Source organism: Spea bombifrons, chromosome 2 (genome assembly GCF_027358695.1).
Source record: "Spea bombifrons isolate aSpeBom1 chromosome 2, aSpeBom1.2.pri, whole genome shotgun sequence".
In the NCBI taxonomy this organism is placed as follows: Eukaryota; Metazoa; Chordata; class Amphibia; order Anura; family Pelobatidae; genus Spea; species Spea bombifrons.
In genome coordinates this window covers 78,702,422-78,720,063 of record NC_071088.1, presented here as the reverse complement: position 1 = coordinate 78,720,063, position 17,642 = coordinate 78,702,422, and the positions used below count along the sequence as shown (strand labels likewise).

General features: G+C 38.0%; 1 protein-coding gene across 1 annotated transcript; it reads right to left on the bottom strand.

The window, feature by feature from the left end:
• Positions 1 to 3,966: 3,966 nt before the first annotated feature.
• Positions 3,967 to 17,620, bottom strand: ASL (argininosuccinate lyase). The gene is made up of 17 exons (XM_053454898.1): positions 17,567 to 17,620; positions 17,333 to 17,377; positions 15,715 to 15,909; positions 14,852 to 14,935; positions 14,450 to 14,506; positions 13,779 to 13,876; positions 11,663 to 11,740; positions 10,317 to 10,394; positions 9,511 to 9,563; positions 8,550 to 8,612; positions 7,898 to 8,012; positions 6,973 to 7,057; positions 6,608 to 6,667; positions 6,157 to 6,240; positions 5,771 to 5,851; positions 5,011 to 5,117; positions 3,967 to 4,472 (listed from the first exon to the last, which is right to left on the bottom strand). Exons 2-17 carry the CDS (start codon positions 17,342 to 17,344, stop codon positions 4,328 to 4,330), a joined length of 1,395 nt encoding a protein of 464 aa, XP_053310873.1. The 5' UTR covers positions 17,345 to 17,377; positions 17,567 to 17,620; the 3' UTR covers positions 3,967 to 4,327.
• Positions 17,621 to 17,642: the final 22 nt, after the last annotated feature.

The window sequence follows — 17,642 nt, the reverse complement described above, 5'->3', positions numbered from 1 at the left end:
TAAGTGTTGATTGGTAAATGTGTGAGAGTGATGGGTGTTATGCTGTACCATTTCCAATGTCTTTTTCATTATAATTATGCTCTAAAGTACATCATAACTCCCATCACTCTATACTGTTCCATACAGTGGCAGAGCTGGGAGACAGAGGCCTTGCACCCCCACCGCAGGGTGCTGGTCAGGTTCTATGTGGGCAATGTGGACGCTGGCTTTGGGGTGTGCAATCTGTGATCTATGTAATTTAGGGTGTTTTATCTATAACTTTAATGCTGAGTTTTTATGTGAATTCCAATTGATCAATACCTGAAAAGCTGGGTTTGTGTGTTAATGTGTTGGTCTGTATCTGCTATGCTATGTTTCTATACATTATTTATGTTTACCAGCAAATACAGAGTTTTTATGTCTTATTCAGTTGATCAATACCTGGGGTGCTGTTTCCATGTGTTGTTTATTTGATCTATACCTTCAGTGCTGAGTGATTTCCAGTTGATCTATACCTGCAATGCTGGGTTTGTGTGTTCTGTTGATTTATACCTGCAATGCTGTGTTTCTATACATTATTTATGTATACCTGTAAATACAGGATATTTATGTCTTATTCAGTTACACGTGCTGTTTCCATGTGTTGTTTATTTGATCTACACCTGAACTACAGGGAGTAATTAAAAGAGAGTTGTGGTTTAGTGACGTAGGGGACAAATGGACTTTGGGGATGATTACGGGGAGAGGACCTCCCAATGTCACGGTGCAGTCAGAAGAAGGGAAGGCTGTACTGACTCTCACAGTCTTCCCCTGATCTGCAGTTGAGGGCAGTACAGCATAATCTCTATCACTATACATCGATCTAGACATTTACAATAATGCAGCATAACCCCTACCACTATATACTAAGCCAGACACTGAAGTGGTAGGCCTACACCACATCAATGGCTTTGTATATAGTGATATGGGTTATGCTGCATTATTGTAAATGTCAGGCTCAATGTATAGTGATATGGATTACGCTGCCCCACCGTCAATGTGTGCTCACTATAAAGTGATAGGTGTTATCCTGTATCACCGGCAATGTGGGCCTCAGTATATATTAACAGTTATGTTGTACCACCGTCAGCGCGTGCCTCAGTATATAATGGAAACAGTTATGTTGTACTACTGTCAGCGCGTGTCTCAGTATATAATGATAGCAGTTGTGCTGCACAACTGTCAATGTCTGCCTCAGTGTATAATGATAGTTATGTTGTACTACTATAAGTGTCTAGCTCAGTATATAAAGATAGCGGTTATGCTGTACCACCATCAATATCTGGCTCAGTTATAGTGATAGGTGTTATGCTGTTCCACTGTAGTATCTGGCTCAGTGTATAGTGATAGGAGTTATGCTGTTTCACTGTAATGTTTGCCTCAATATATAATGAAATTACTTAAGCTGCACCACCGTCAATGTCTGTCTCAGTATAGAGTGATAGGCATTATGCTGTACCACCGTCACTGCCTGGCTCAGTATATAGTGATAGGTGTCATGCTATACCACAGTCAGTGTCTGGTTCATATGGTATATATAATCATGAGTCGACATGGCAACACCACTATATATGCAAATGCTTAAATAAAAAGAGAACAATGTTATGGTGACTCCTGATTATAATATCAGAATTTTTTTTAGTTTATAGTGTCTTTTATAGTGTCTTTAGCTGCTTAGCCAGTACTTAATTTGTAATGTTTGTCACTCATTTGTTAGGGCTTCTTAGAAACTTGTTGTTTGTTGTTTTTTTGGGGGGTTATTAAAGAAAGCACTATTATATGTTCAGTAAATGTTATTTAAACATATTTATTTTACTTACAAGTTATTAATTTATTTTTTCAGATTTCTTGTTGTTTACAGTTGACATACAGTTTACAAATTGGTGCAATAAATATTCTTGCCAACATAATTTTGTAGATGTCTTTACATTTGGGGGGTGCCACTTACAGGATCCGCCCCGGGTGCCAAATACTCTAGGTACGCCCCTGGACAGGACATAACAAGTAGTAGATAAACACAAACACTAACACACGCTAACCAAACGGCTGTCACGTAACGTTGCGTAACTCTACTGAGTATTAGGATTGGACCAGATGGAAATTGCCTGCCTTGCCCCTCTGGCCAGCCCAACCTGGAGATGGTCCATAATGGTTTACATGTACCTTTATAGCGCCAGGTTTTAAACATGTTGTCCTGCTTATAGTCTCAAGAGAGAATGCGAATCGCTATGACATCATCAACTATCATAAACAATAACTTTCTCTTTGATTGTAAGCTTGTTTGAGCAGGGCCCTCTTCACCTGTTGTCTCTGCCAGTCAATTTGTTATGTTACATACTACTTGTTATGTCCTGTCTACCTATTGTACAGCGGTACGGAATTTGATGGCGCTATATAAAATAATAAATAATAATGATTGTGTTGACAGAAATATATTGTTTGCCTTCAAACAATATTTTTTAGAGCCACTTCTTTTTTTTCACAGTTAATTAACAATATTTTCCTTTATGCCAGGGAAGGAAGTGGAGACAGGATATAGGAAATGTTTAAAGATTAAAGTTCCTGCCAGATAATGTATATTTGCTGAGCAGTGAGATGGAAAATGCTGGTGTATGTATGGATGAGTAGTAGGTATTAACCCCTTAAGGACAATGGGCGGTCCCTAAACCCATTGAAAACAATGCATTTTGAGCCCGTATATATACAGGTTTTGTCATTAAGGGGTTAAGCACATATACAACACCATAGCTGGGCACTCTGCAGGTCTTGGGTGGACATGCCAGAGCCGTAACACCGCGTAGCTGTGGAATGGGGCCCTAGGACCATACCATTTATGAGAAAGGTGCTGTTTCCCATGTAAAATTGTTTTGCTTAGTTATCAGACATAGAAATTAACAACATATTTTTTAAACCTAGCTGGTGACACTGTTTAATCAAGTCATATATTATTCAAATTATATTTTTTTATTAACCTTTTTTTATTTTTTTAAATCCACGTTAAAGTTACTGGTGAAGTGGCATTGGCTTGATCCCTTGGCTCGATGTGGCTAGTGAAGAGTGGAGGGCGCGTAAGCCATCTTAAATTTCACAGTTTTATTAGTTTTGGCCCACGCCAGGTTTCTTCAAATTAATGAGTCTGATTTAGCTCATGCGCAGATACTGGGTCATGTCCTCTTCGCCGATAAGGGGAGAGGGAAATCTAACTTTTGTACACAATGGGAAGTATGTGGTCTGTTTCTCTATGTTGCCCGAGTTATTTAATGCATAGTGGCTCTGTCCCCATGTTAAATGGTTTGCTGTGTGATTAAGGTTTCTGGTATTCACACAACAACAGAGCGACATAAAATTTTTTTGGCATCTGCGATTTACTTTAAATTCTCTATGATGTATATGTTTACAACCGATGATATGTGTGTCTGCACTATGCTTTACAATAAAGTGAAAAGATACATGAAGACAAGTTTTTACATAGAAAGCAATCAGCATTAGCCAGCCTAAGCCAATAACTGAGAAGGGTTTATTCACTAAATGGAGAGCTGAAGTTTCCGCTCCCCAACTTAAATATTTCCTATAAAGGGCCAACACCAGCAAGCTTCTCCATTATGTAGAGCTGGGTTGGCTCTGTATAATGCATAATTCAGCATGTAATGAGAAATCTTGCAGAGCCTCACCAAGGTTGGACATTCTCAACGTATAGTGAAGAAACTTCGCCTCTCCCTTAAGTGAATAGACTACAGATAGTTTTATTAGGTACAAGGAGCCAGGATAGCTAGGCTTAGCTACTGTTTAAACATTGTGGTCTAAGGTCATTCCACAACCGATTAAACACCGTTGCAGATAGTATGAACTATGCAAAGACATAGCAGGTTTCACTCTCTAAGAAGTGATTGGACCCAAGTAAAAAAAAATATGTATAGAGTGAATCAATGTAACTAACTGGCAAGTACATAGGACAAAAAGGTCTTATTTGTTTAATACATTTGGTATGCATTTTAATGGAAAAGTGTTGCCCACAGAATGATTTATATCCATATACATTTATCAATAGGCATCATTATAGATACTTAGAGCGTAATGCAGTATACCTCCTTGCACTAGCCATTAGAGATGCAGCTATAAAATTGGAATTAATGTGTTTATCTAATATGCTAATCATAATACAATGCAGAATTATAATTTTCCTGTTGTAGTTATGTATCACTTAATTCAGTAACAGCACCGTTTATGATGTATGCCATCACACAAAGACAACATCAATGACCATATTTTCCTTAGTGGCAATTCCTGTGCTAGACCTTCCACAATATCACTAGGCCTTGTGATTCTTCATCCAGGTTCTCAGTTGTTCCACCTGGGCCACCACACTGCTCTTTGCTGTTCCCCCAGCCGCGGTGTACTGCTCCACACTGTTGGTGTAATTCCACACTTTGGACACATCACTGCTGAAGAGGGGGCTGAAAGAGCACAGATGTGAATTTTTAAGTAATTGTTTTTTTTACAGAATGCTTTAGATGATTATCAGGGGCTTTTGAAAGAGAAAGGGGCCCAAACAAAGCAACTATAAGACAATTAAAAGAATATCTACAAAACCAAAGTACTGCAAAAACAAGAGAATGCGTATCATGCTCCTGTGCTGATTTATTAGGTATTTAAAAAAAAAAAAAGTACTGCTGGGCACGTCATTGGGGTCTCCTTTCCCCACTTATAGGGGGCGTTGTCTGTAGTATTATGCCATGATAGAAGCAAACAATGGAAGAGCTACACACACAAGGCAGTCATCTAGTTACCACCAAAATCAATAGGATTCGTACAGAGGAAGGTTTTGTTTTCTAGATCGTACTGAAGGTAACCATTTAAGCAGAAAGTGCTAACGCTATGATGTGTTGTGTGAATAATTCAGAATAACGGACCTGCTTATGATATCTATTGTGGGACATATCAAGAAAAGCAGACTCAAAGAAGAGTTAATGAAAGCTGAATCATATAGCACACCTGATGCTCTTTAGGTCATCCAAGGAAAGCTTATTGATGGAGACCCCCTTTGTTTCTGCAAGCTGGACTGCTTTACCAGAGACTCCGTGAGCTTGTCTGAAGGGCATCTGTTTTGAGAAAAGAGCCATATCTCATCTACATCATCTAACATCATCCTTTTAAACAGCTTATTTCAATCTGGAATTCAAGAATGTAATTAGTATATCACGCATTTTTCTGGTGGTGGAAAACCTACACCATGGATGCCAAAAAATCATGTTTAGTGCTAAATACTGACTTGGACTGATAATGTCCTTGGCGATCACATACAATAATCATCACGGTTATTTCTGACCACTTGGTTGTTTCTCTAAATTCTGCTCAGGTAAACATCAAGGAAGAAACACACTGTGGTCCCTTGCAAATGTGGAACCAGCAATGCAATTTTTTTTGTGATTCTCCAAATAAAGTCCTCAACAATATGGGCTCAATGTGGGGAAAATTACAATGGCTTCCTAAGATAAAATAAAAGGTAAGTGGCTATACCCCTTAGGAAAGTACATGTTTGATATAATTTATAATCACATTACAGCTTCCAATTTTAGGTAAGTAGAATTTGAATATGGGAAAGTAGAAATGGAGAAGTTGATTCCACCAGGCTACACGACAGTGTTTATGCATAAAATTTAAAGCTGTATTAAAATGTGAATATGAAAACAGCTTATGGGCCAAAAAAAATCAACAAAACCCATGTGTTAAGGAAGAATATTGTACTACACACCCCTTTTCTGACCAGGTAATAGGCAATATCAGTGGCCAACATGTCTGGACTCAAGGCTTTCTCCATCGCTTCTTTGTTTATCTGAAAAGGGACAGAATTTTCTAGTTAGATCATTTCACTAACAATTTTACAAGCATCTATACTATCTACCGATAACATATTCATTCATTTTCTACCAGAAAGGAAAGGGTTGTGCAGGGAACCAAACCTGGCCAGTTGTGGCTTCATTTTTACATAGCAAGAGTTCAACTGAGCATAACAGGAGCTACAGTCCAACAACCCTAGTAAAGGATTTATCACTTTAAAGCGGTGTTTGCCCACCGCTAACATACATTTTTAAGTACTATATGAAACATCTCCAGGCTTTAAATAATTGAGAAAGATACCTGCAATGTGGAAATCACCCCAGATGCAACTTGAAGTACAGCGCATATTGTATCATAGACATCGAAAACGGCTTCTTTATCTTCCTGTACACAGCAAAAACACGGGTGAGGAAGGTTGAGTATGCTACCCAAAATTATCTCCTGATCATTTTTTAATTTAGCATATCACTACTATTAAATGTCTAGAGGTATGATGACGTTTAAGAGCAACACATTTTTGTTAAATTTCATAACATAGAAAGCGGCCAAGAAGTCGCCAAAAGCAGCTTTGGTCGTGGTTGTTTTTCAGTGGAGGTTTTTCCAACAACCATAAAAATGTTAGATTAATGAGTACCTAACAAGTTTGTATTATATGACATGAACATGCTGTGGCAGGGTTGCAAGCTATTGCTCGGGATTTAGTTGGTAATTTCAGTGCTGTATGGCTGCACATTTTCCTGCTTATCCTTACCTGCAAATCCTTGTTGTAAGTGCTTGGAAGTCCTTTTAGTGTCATGAGGAACCCAGAGCACTGCAAAACAAATATATTTTAACATTATTTGAAAATGTTAGGTTCTTGTAAGTATGTAGTAAGGATTGAGGCTTGGTAACCTTGTGCACTCCTCTTTGGGTATATATACTTATACTAGTATACAGGTCATATAGAGGATTAAGTATAATTTGTACAAAGTTCATATATTCAGAGATCCTGCTTGTGATCGACAAGGCCTGGAGCTTGACACCCTACTATACAATCAGCTTCTCTTTATTCTATCAATTTATCTCATTTGGATCTCAAACCTAGGTCTCATCCACTGTTATACGTCTATCACATACTCGGCCAAAGACGCGTCCAGCTTTGCTGCGGATTAGCTCCAAACTGTCAGGGTTCTTCTTCTGGGGCATTAAACTACTTCCAGTACTACAAATAGTAATAAAAAAAATGGTAAAACATATATTAATATATTTTTATGGTAAAATAAATGAGACAAAAATCTAAATATATGGAAATCCATTTGATGTCTAACATAAGTTATTTTTTTACATTTTTAAAAATATTTTAAGGAATAGTGGGATGTTAGTATTTGTTGATTCCCTTGGCTGGATAGATGATTTGTTTCAGTTTAGTACACCAGATAGACTAGTTAGTTAGTCTGCAATCCAGATCTGGATTTCAGTTTGAATTTCCACATGCAATTAAAGAGAAAGTAGACTTGTCCAAATGGACCAAAATTTATTTTGGGTCCATTTGTTTTCAGACAACAAATTTTATTTCCTGCTAATCAAATGTTTGGCTTCAAAATACACCGATCAGCCATAACATTATGACCACCTGACTAATATTGTGTAGGTCCCCCTTTGCCTCCAAAACAGATCTGATCCTTCGAGACATGGACTCCTTTGGCCGCCCATTACGCTTTTGCCGGTTCACCACTTTTCCTCCCTCAGACCACTGCAGACCGGGAACACCCCACAAGAGCTATAGTTTTGGAGATGCTCTGACCCAGTCGTCCAGCCATCACAATTTGGCGCTTGTCAAAGTCGCTCAGATCCTTACACGTGCCCATTTTTCCTGCTTCTAACGCACCAACTTTGAGGGTGAAATGTTCACTTGCTGCCTAATATATCCTACTTGCTGACAGGGGTCATGATAACAAAATATCAGTGTCATTCACTTCACCTGTCAGTGATCATAATGTTATGGCTGATCAGTATGTATATGTGTGTATGAAAATATATTTATATATACACGCACACTCACCTGTAGGAATCTGAAAGGGTCACAAAGTTAAATTCCTTAGTACTGTAGATAATAAGGTCTTCAGAGATCTTGCTAAGGTGAGTCATGCACAGAGATGCCCAGAACAGAAACTCAGCTAGAAGCAGATAAAAAAACAACAGGTTACAAGAAGAGGCACATAATGACAGCAAAATGTGTAAGCAGAAAAGGATGCAAGAACACTGAATACACACGTCACGATACAATAATAGACCATTTCTAAAAGCGCGGGATTTATGCGATCATATAAGGTGTCGGTCTGGTTAGTGGCAGTTCTATGTAGATTTGCATTTGGTTTTTTTTTTTGAAGAAATATATTTTGTAATATGGAGATGATATACAAATGAGCGTATGATAAATGAGTGTATGTAGGAACAAAGTGTAATGTAGGCATTATGGCGTCATGAAGTGAGAAACCCAGTAAACAGAATCAAGGTAGACTATGCATATGTGCCTACAGCATATGTATATAAACAGCCTCTGATTTCAATCCAAACTGTTGTTAGGGACTTGGTAAGTGCAATCAATAGTTTAATGTTCTTTTTTTTTTTTTTTAACGAGAACCCTGTAATTCATATATTTTCATGGCGGGTGTAAGTTTTAATGTAAATAGCAGTAAATATCCCTTATATACCTATGAAGTCTCGTTCACTGGTCGCATCCATGCTGTTAAGGCTGACAGAGTCAAAGTTGAGTTCTGTGGATGAAAGAAGACCAGGTAAGTTACATGATAGTACCTTAAAATATGAGGCTGCCATTTCTGACATCAAAAACTCATTTAATTTAATGAACTGGCTCACTTATAGGTATCTTCATGTCTTTACACAATGATAAAAACTGGGCAAAACATTTTTTGTACTTAGATCCTCTTATTGATGATGGTTGCATAGCAAAATATATGATCTATAGGAATCACTTTGAAGGCATTTGTACTTACCATTATTTACATGTGTTTTTTTTAATGATTAAGTAATACATTTAATGATTAAGTAATACATTTACACAGCGTAGTATTTGGGTGTGAATACATTTAGGCATATCATATAAAGTTTTTTTTCCCTTCTTTTCCTTAACCAAGTCTGTTTTTTTTTAACTGCTTCCTGCTTTGACACGTGTGAGTCACTCAAATAACATGATTTCCATAGGCTTCATTTACTCATACTGGGTTAGCCAGAAATTCCGCTTGTGGTCGTCCATTCCGACACTCTGCCCTTGAACCAGCTTCTCTGTCTCTGCTATGGGGTTTTTGCCCTTCGCTCGCATGGATCCACTTCAGCAAGTTTTAAAAAAATAATCTGCAAGACCTTTGAATGTCTAAACTTCACACACCATGCTGTTAACGCTGCTGCGGCTGAACGAATCCCAAATAAACCTAACCAATTATATTTTGATTTTAGCTTTTTCTGAACAACCATCGTGCAGCCATCTGACACTCAATGAGTAAAACTTACGTATATATATCTTAAAGAAGCTCTTAAGACTCCTATTACAGATTACTTTCACTGTAGGCTTTGAAGAGCCCGACATAAAGCAAAGTATCCGTAATTCTGTTAGTAACGACTGGAGACGCAAAAACAAAACCAAAAGAAACCTACCCTTCCGGAGGAGTTCTCTGTCCACTCCTAAAGGGTTTCCAGCTATGGCCCCGCTGTCAATAAATACAGAAAGTGTTAATTGATTAATTGAGCCTTCCAGGGCCAGATTGGGGTTGACTAGGTGGCCCTGACACTTTAAGGCCAGGGGCCCGCCGGCTGTATAAGCTCGGCCTCATGTTACATTTCTATAGTGATGCAACTGCGCAAATCCAACTGGTGGCCCCACACTGCAGGTGATGATGGGGTGCTGTTGTCCAGCGACCAACTGGGCATTTGCCTGTTGTGCCAAATGGCCAGTCCGGCCCTGGAGCCTTTTATTACGTTAAGCAAATAAACAGAGGATCTGCTATTTAATTACTTCCTATCGACATGTAATCGCAACAAAGACAATGAAGCCATTTTTACTGTTTCTATGGCAACGACATCTCAGCGCCTGCTTCTGTGTCATAAGACAATTAAGCGTTCCTGCCAAAATACCTGATTAAAGGATTATTTCTGCGAAGCATCTCAGCATTTAACTGTATTAGGAATGGTGTTTCTAGTTCTGTGTTTAGTTTTAAAAATGTTATACCGAAGCTGGTAGGTGAAGGAGCTCCTTCAATGGTTGCATCTAAACCCCTAAACAAGCAGTCACTTCTCTGAGCATATTAGAGCTTTCGAGACCTCAGATGTAATATAAAGGCCATTTTAACAATCTCTTTGAAAATAAAAAAACAAAGTCTTGATTTTTATCACATTTTATAAATATCATGTAACTACATAGCGTATGTCATGTGTTTGCGTTATTAAACATCTTACTACATTACCTTCCCAAGGGCAGTACGTTAATTCTCTTCCTTATCTCTCCCAGCCTCTCAGCATCCCTGCATAATGCAACTGCATGGCTGTAGAAAAAATATATTACAACAAATATGAAATAAAGTCATTCTAGTTACTTTTTAACGGAAATGTACGTGTAAATCGCACACCACGAGTGAACAGAAACCCGCAGTAGCCCTACTTGCACCAATATTGAGAAACACAGTTGCAGTGGACATTGGGGTTTATCTGCAAAAGCAACAATTTGTACAAGTGTTGTGGCTTCAACATACCAACTATGCATTACTAAGGGCCTTCCAGTGACTGAGCTGGCCCTACAAAGTGCATACTTAACTTTCAGGGAATGATCCAATATTATCTCACATATTTAACTATGTGTTATGCAGTGTCAGATCAGATCATTATGGCAGGAGAAACCCAAGGTAATATCGCACACCAAGAAAGTAAGAAATAATTGAACATTGCTTATGAAAGGTTAAAGTGCTCTGGCCGGATGCCCGTTTTGCCGGGGTTTCACCCTTCCTGTTCTGTCTCAGTAAAGTTACACCAGTTCATCATTTTCAGGAGAACATGGTAATGAAAGGTGAAAACCAGCATGCAATTGCCCTGAAGCCAGACACAATAGACTTTATAGAAACTGTCCAGGCAGGAACCAGCACTCAAGACAGATTATCATTTTGAGGTCAACCAATGTTTAATTCTCATTATAGTGCCTGCCACTAATTGAGGTACAATTCAGCTACACTCTTGCCTTAAAGTTCTTAACATTGTACTTATTTCTCGGCATGTCCCCTTAACCACTGCATAAAACACATAAGTCCATTACCCCAATTAGAATAGTTTTTCTCATTTGGAGATCACTTCAATGTAGGATATTTTTGTGCCTTCTTCTGGATCAACAGCAAAGTTGAATTTTTTTCAACCTAAATTACTACATCACTATAGCGGGGAAGGGGAAGGCTTTAACTGAGAAAGGGATGGTTTCCGTAAGAGTTTGTATAAAGATATACAGATGCGTGCGTCTAATTCATTTTGCTAACATGGTTTCTAGAAAGGGGAACATTTTCAAGGCGCTCAAAAATAAATTTATTCTAACAATAAATGTATTTTTTTTGCATTACACCCTCTTATTTTGTCTGTAAGAGTACAATTCCAACTCCAGCCGGCTACGTTTTACAAAGCGAAGTAGTGTCCTGGCATCAAAGGATTAATAAAATAGCATTTTGTTATAACTGGGCAATGATAATAGTATAGCGTATTAAACGTATTTATTCCAACAAAATATTGTGATAAACAATGAATGTTTTGCATGAAATACATGTTTTTTTCTTACCACAGTATCCAGTGACTCCAACGAATAGGTTGAGCTCTCTGCATGTGAGTATACCCCGGAAAAAGTATATCAACTTCTCTGTGGAAACAACCATGGCGTCAGCATCAGAACAGGATACACAAAGACATTGGGATTACAGCCATTAATATTTATCAACATCAGTCGCACTAACAGAATATTATGCAAAAATGTGTTGGAACATAATTCCTCTATATTGGCATTAGGCCTTTTGGTTATACGCAGTGATCTTCCGAATAAAATCAGTACGGATAATGGGAAAGTCAATTTTTCTAATTCATAGTTCTTGAGCATAAACTATTTTTCCCACGTTCTATATTTCTATACAGTTTACTTAAAATGAGCTATTTGTCATCACCAGTCTCCCAATTCCCAAGTAATTGTGGCATTATGTTATCTTATCAAAAAATAAATGTAAAAACCCTTGCACGTGGAGTATCACTGAAATAGCCCAATAATAAAACAGGAGTAACTGGGGTGAAGCTACCAGTAAGTCCCACCTTCAGCATCTGTAAGCCCCACCGTAAAAAAAGGGGACACTTAAGACGCATCCCTGGTCTGCCTTAAAATCTAGCCCTGTCCATGACATTGTAGTGAAAAGACAAATCACAAACCAGTGAAATTAACCTCAGATTTTACCACGTTTCTGATAAATGTGATGGACTCGCTGGATGTCCTTTTTACAAGTGCCTTTGCTTTTTAGAACTAAATAATGATGTTCTTGCCCAGATAAGCCTGTCGGCTCAGAAGTCATTATAGAATAAATGAATCACACATTTATATTGGCTTGGGACAAGCTTGTTAATACAAACAAAATGCTTTGAAATATCGACAAAGATATGGTGGCGCTACAAAGCTAAGGATGAAAGGTTGGCCAGTTGTGCAGTATGACAAGCCGGCTATTAGCAGACGGCAATAGTGAAAACATTCCCATGCATGTTTAAATTCACTTCTGCTTGGACGCTGTTCCACTTACCTACAATCCTTCCATAAGGTAAAGAATCCTCACACTGCATTTAAGCCTCTGACCTTCTAGTTTTAGACCTCTTGTTCTAATGTTTCTTCTCCTTTGAAATATACCTCCCTACTGTAGTTTGTTGAATCTCTTTTTATATTTAAATTTTTCTATCACCCCCATCTTTTCTCTTCTCCAGGCTGTTTACACTGTCCTTTTAGTCTTTCCTAATTTTTTTACTTTTCAAACCCTTTACCATTTTAGTAAATGTCAACATTATTCTGGATTCAGGGTCTCCAGTACTGTACACAATATTCTAAGTGAGGTTTGTATGGCGATCTGTAAAGTTGCAGAACCACATCCCTATCAAATATTCCATACTAGAGAGCTGCAACAATTCACATGACCACTCTTGTATCAATATCACACACAAGTTACCCTCGTGATACCAAAAACCAACGTGACAAAATCAAAATGACAAAATCCAGATAAAGTTCAAGGATAAAATAATGTGTTCCAGAGGGGTGGAAAAAATCAAACCACGAGAAGTGATCTAGAGGTCATTACTCATTGCAATCCCTGACTGTCAGAGATCTGTATTTCACAAGATCACCTTGTCTGTTTTACCCACAATGCTCTCCTCATCAAAAGGTTTTGGTGGCATCAAAGTAATACCACTTGTAATCCAACTTAATGAACCTGTGGCCCATGGCTAACATTCTAGATATTTATTTACATAATCTTTTAGGCTATCCAGTGCTGAAATCATTCTTAACTGAATTATCCCAATACAGCTAATGTTTACCGGGGACATTATTATGTTATATGTAGCATTCTATTTAATATGTGGGCTATAGTTTGCCTAGGCTTAGTATTTCAGTGGCTTTTTGATATTTTGGGGCCTCCTTGGTATAAATAAAGATGTAACCATGTACTGTTGGAGAAATTAGGTGGATCCAAATGCCACTTCCCCTACTCAGAGATCAAATGCAGCCCCAGAGGTCCAGGTGGCCATTTCCAGAGCCTTCAGGCCAAACCCAGGGAGTTATCAAATATGTTACTTTGCACTCTGCTTTATACAGATTTTACACCATCCGGGAGAACTCAAAGACACATGCAATGTAATAGGGCACATTTACTTACATGGCTGCTCTGTCTACCATAGTCCGGATAAGACGAATTAAATGCACATACAGAGAAGAACAGGAATCCCGCAGCCACAGCCTCATGTCTGTGACGACCTACAAAAATAAAATGTAATAAATAAGAGACATTGTTATGAATATATGTATATAATATATCAATGTATTGTATATGCAGTAATATATTCCAGATTTCCCATGCTCAAGTACAAAGGTCCTTATATTATGTAGATACTTGAATTTACTCCTATGTCAAAAATATCCATTACTTAGTCATCTCGTGGCCCATAAGGGTATTTAATTACACCCAGCCTTCCTGGTAGCACCTGATATCTTTGTTTTAATGCAGAATGTACTTAGCTTACAAGTATCATTGTTATAGTGCACAGCAAATGAAGTGCAAGAGGGTTTTTTTCCTTTCTTGTCATGATGAAATCTCATCATGTTATTACCTGATATTATAGAAGAAAACAATGTGCGGCATTTCATTTTGATAGAGTCTTGGGTGGGACGTACAGCACGGTAGGAAGATCTGACAGGGAGCAGTGTTGATCTTAGGGAGTGCAAGGAACTCCTTTCCCCCCAATTTAATTTTACTTTATTAACTATATTGTTTAAATGTATATATTGCAATACTAATGCATTTATATAAATAAGCATGTATGCATTTACCTGGTCATTTCTACTTCTTCCTGTATGGAGCTTTCCTGCAGCCTCTCCAATAAGTTCCTAAACAAAAAGAGCGTAAGCAATTTTCAACAATTTATCAAGCATTGGAGTAAAGTTGGTAACTGAATTAAAGAATGATACTCTGGATAGTTTAGTAGTACAAGGTTATGTGGGTCGTCAAGCCAAACATGAGGCTTGTTCTTCTCTATCTCCAAAAAGATCCTCAGGATTAGATGCTTGATCTCACAGGAAGCTTCAACATCAATGTAACAGTATAAAACCACATGTATTCTAGCCATATCCTTCCACAAGTAATGGGTTGTGGCCATTCAGTTGGACAACAGGCAACTATATGAGACAGCCTAGTGGAAGTATCCGGAAGACTTGAGTGTCTCCTATTATTACCTTAAGGCGACGTTCATTGGCAGTGTGAATGTCCTCGTCACCTTTAGTCAGGACAAAAGTTCCTTGAGACCACTCTTCATGGATCTGTATATTAGTAGACCAAAACACAATCTTAATGGTATTTTATTCACTGGGGAATACATAAATGTAAAGACACTTTCTTACACTCAACACATACCCTATTTGTATGTTAAGTGAATGCCAAAGTTGATTTTGCAGGGGATCTAAAGGCATTTTGCTGCATGCAGATCAGTGGGGCCATTATTTAGTTATTAGAGTCAGAAAATGAGACTTCTGTCTCTACTGAAAGCAGGAAGTATTCATAAATACATTTCTTGCACATGCTCAGTAGCCCTCTTACTGAAATCAATGGGAGTAGCAGCAGCCAATCACTTTATGCTATCTGAACACTGATGGTTCCCTAGCATACATACTATTTTATACTTCTTCCAACACTTCGTTTAAACTGCCTTAGCTAAGATGGAAATCTAATTTTCTAACACTAATAACTGAAGAAAACATGCAACAATGTTCTTGGAGTCTGTGGAAAATGGACACCGTCCATGTGCATTATAAGAATAAAAATGCATTATGGGGACTAGATTGTTACTTTAAGGTTCCCTGTTTCACCCTTGATTGATATTTTGTGTTTAGGTTGGCTTTCAACATGAACGAAGAGCAGGCAATGACATGGATAAATTGATACAAAATTCCATTGTCCTTATTATACAAAGTCCGTTCAAATGTCTTAGTCAACTTGGACAGTCGCCATATTTAATTATTAAGTTGGTGCCGATTTCCCTGGAAACCCCCCAAAAACCACTCATAATTTCAGTAGTGATCTCTAATATTACATAGTGTACCTTATCCAGGCCTGTGAAAATTTCTTCCATCTCAGACTTGCTCACTAAACCAGCCTTTTCCAAGGCCTTGACGTAAGCCTGGCTCCCTCTGATGTCAGCAGACCACATCCTCTGGTCATACGACACGGATGAATTGAACATTTCCATGATGGGGTCTATGCTGCCAACAAACCTTCCTCCCCATAACTTATCTCCCTGAAGGAAGAAAAAACAAAATCCACAGTAAAAATCATTGATATTTAATACACAATGTATGAACTCTTCTAACTAATGGAATAATTATCGTTTTTGTTGACTATCCCTCAATCAAATGCTTTCAGAGCTATCCTTTTCTAGATGAGGAACCATAAATATCTTTCTATTTTGTAATGTTATAAATGCTCGGGATTTCCTATCTTTTCCAATCCCTCGTCTAAGACCTGGAAGGAAAATACCTAGTTTGAGCAACCAATGGTCCAGTACTTTTCCAGGACATGAACTTCTATTGCAAAATTTAAACATCACAGAAAGTTCAATAGAAAAACAGCCTAAAGTTGGAACACTAAACATGCAGTCAAATGACCAATACGTATTGTGAAATGGGCAGAGGTTTCAACGTCCACCAAGGGGAGGAAAAACAGATTTTTCTCTGTTTAAATTACCATCTATTGTCATACATGTTAGGTGTGTGGCAAGACCTAAGCCCAGTCCCAAAGCTCATGAGCTGGGGAAGAAAAAATTACCAAAATGTCCCTTGGTAGTAGCCTTGATTATCAGGTAGGGAACTATCCTATGTTATTTTGCACAAGTGACAATACTTAATGATAAAATTAACATACATAACAATGTGATGAATTACACACCATGGCAATAAGCACACAAAAATAAGAATAGTAATAATGGTGATACTCAACGTAAATGAGTTTGTTTGGCAGTAATTTTAAGTTGCCGTTAATTATCGGCATTGAGGAGACAAAAAGATGTGGCTGCAAGTGCATGAGTTTTGCGAAGCGGAAAAGTTTGCGACTTTAATCCTAGTCACAGGACAAGAGGGAAATGTCAGGCATCATTACTGCAGACCTTTCCGTACATCAGTGTAATGTTATTTTTTTTAGTTTTTACATAAATTACTGAAATGTAATGCCGTAATTACTAAATGACATTTCAGCGTTTGTGCAACCTAAGTTACCGTATGTATAGTAGATAAATGGAGCAGGCTGCCGGCAGAAGTGGTAGAGGCTAAGGAAGTAAAGCAATTTAAACATGCTTGTGATAGGCATACAGCTATCCTAAATCTAAGACGACACCGAGGACTGATTAAGGATTAAGGTTTTTCCATCAGGAAACATGGCCGGACTGGATGGGCCAAATGGTTCTTATCTGCCATCAGATTACTTTTTCTCAATGTCATTTTTGGCATGGTTTGCCACAGTTCCATCTAAAGGTATGATAAGTTATACTTATAATGCATTCGTACCAGGAGTTACAATACAACAAATCTATAGAATTTGGATAAATCGGCAATACATAATAACATAAATGGAGGCTTTCATTTTTTAACCCTTAGCTGGTTATTAAAATAAAATACTGAAACAAACAAAACAAGAAACAAATGTTTTTAAATACTTGAAATATTTACCTCTGCTGCCATACTGTCAATATGAAAATGTCCTTGGGATGTCACCTGCAAAAGAAAATGACTGCTTTTTAAGATGATGAAAAAAAGATGAACTCAAAAGAATATAGTGTCCATCACAGCTATAGAGCTGACCATCAGCCCATTGGTGTTAATACAGGCATATCAGATAAATATTACTATAGGGTGATACAGTCTCCTATATAGTGCTTACTGCTGTGTAAAGAAACCACAAACAGGTACCTGGAAGAATGGGATCCCCTGCAGCAGCTTCCACCTACAGTAACTCTCAGCTTTGGCAGCAGTGGCTGTC

Coding starts and splice junctions, on each gene's coding strand:
- ASL (XM_053454898.1), bottom strand. Junction 6,668..6,972: donor CTGGACGCGTCTTTGGCCGA/GTATGTGATAGA, acceptor TTTGTTTTGCAG/TGCTCTGGGTTCCTCATGAC. Junction 5,852..6,156: donor GGGTGATTTCCACATTGCAG/GTATCTTTCTCA, acceptor GTCCCTTTTCAG/ATAAACAAAGAAGCGATGGA.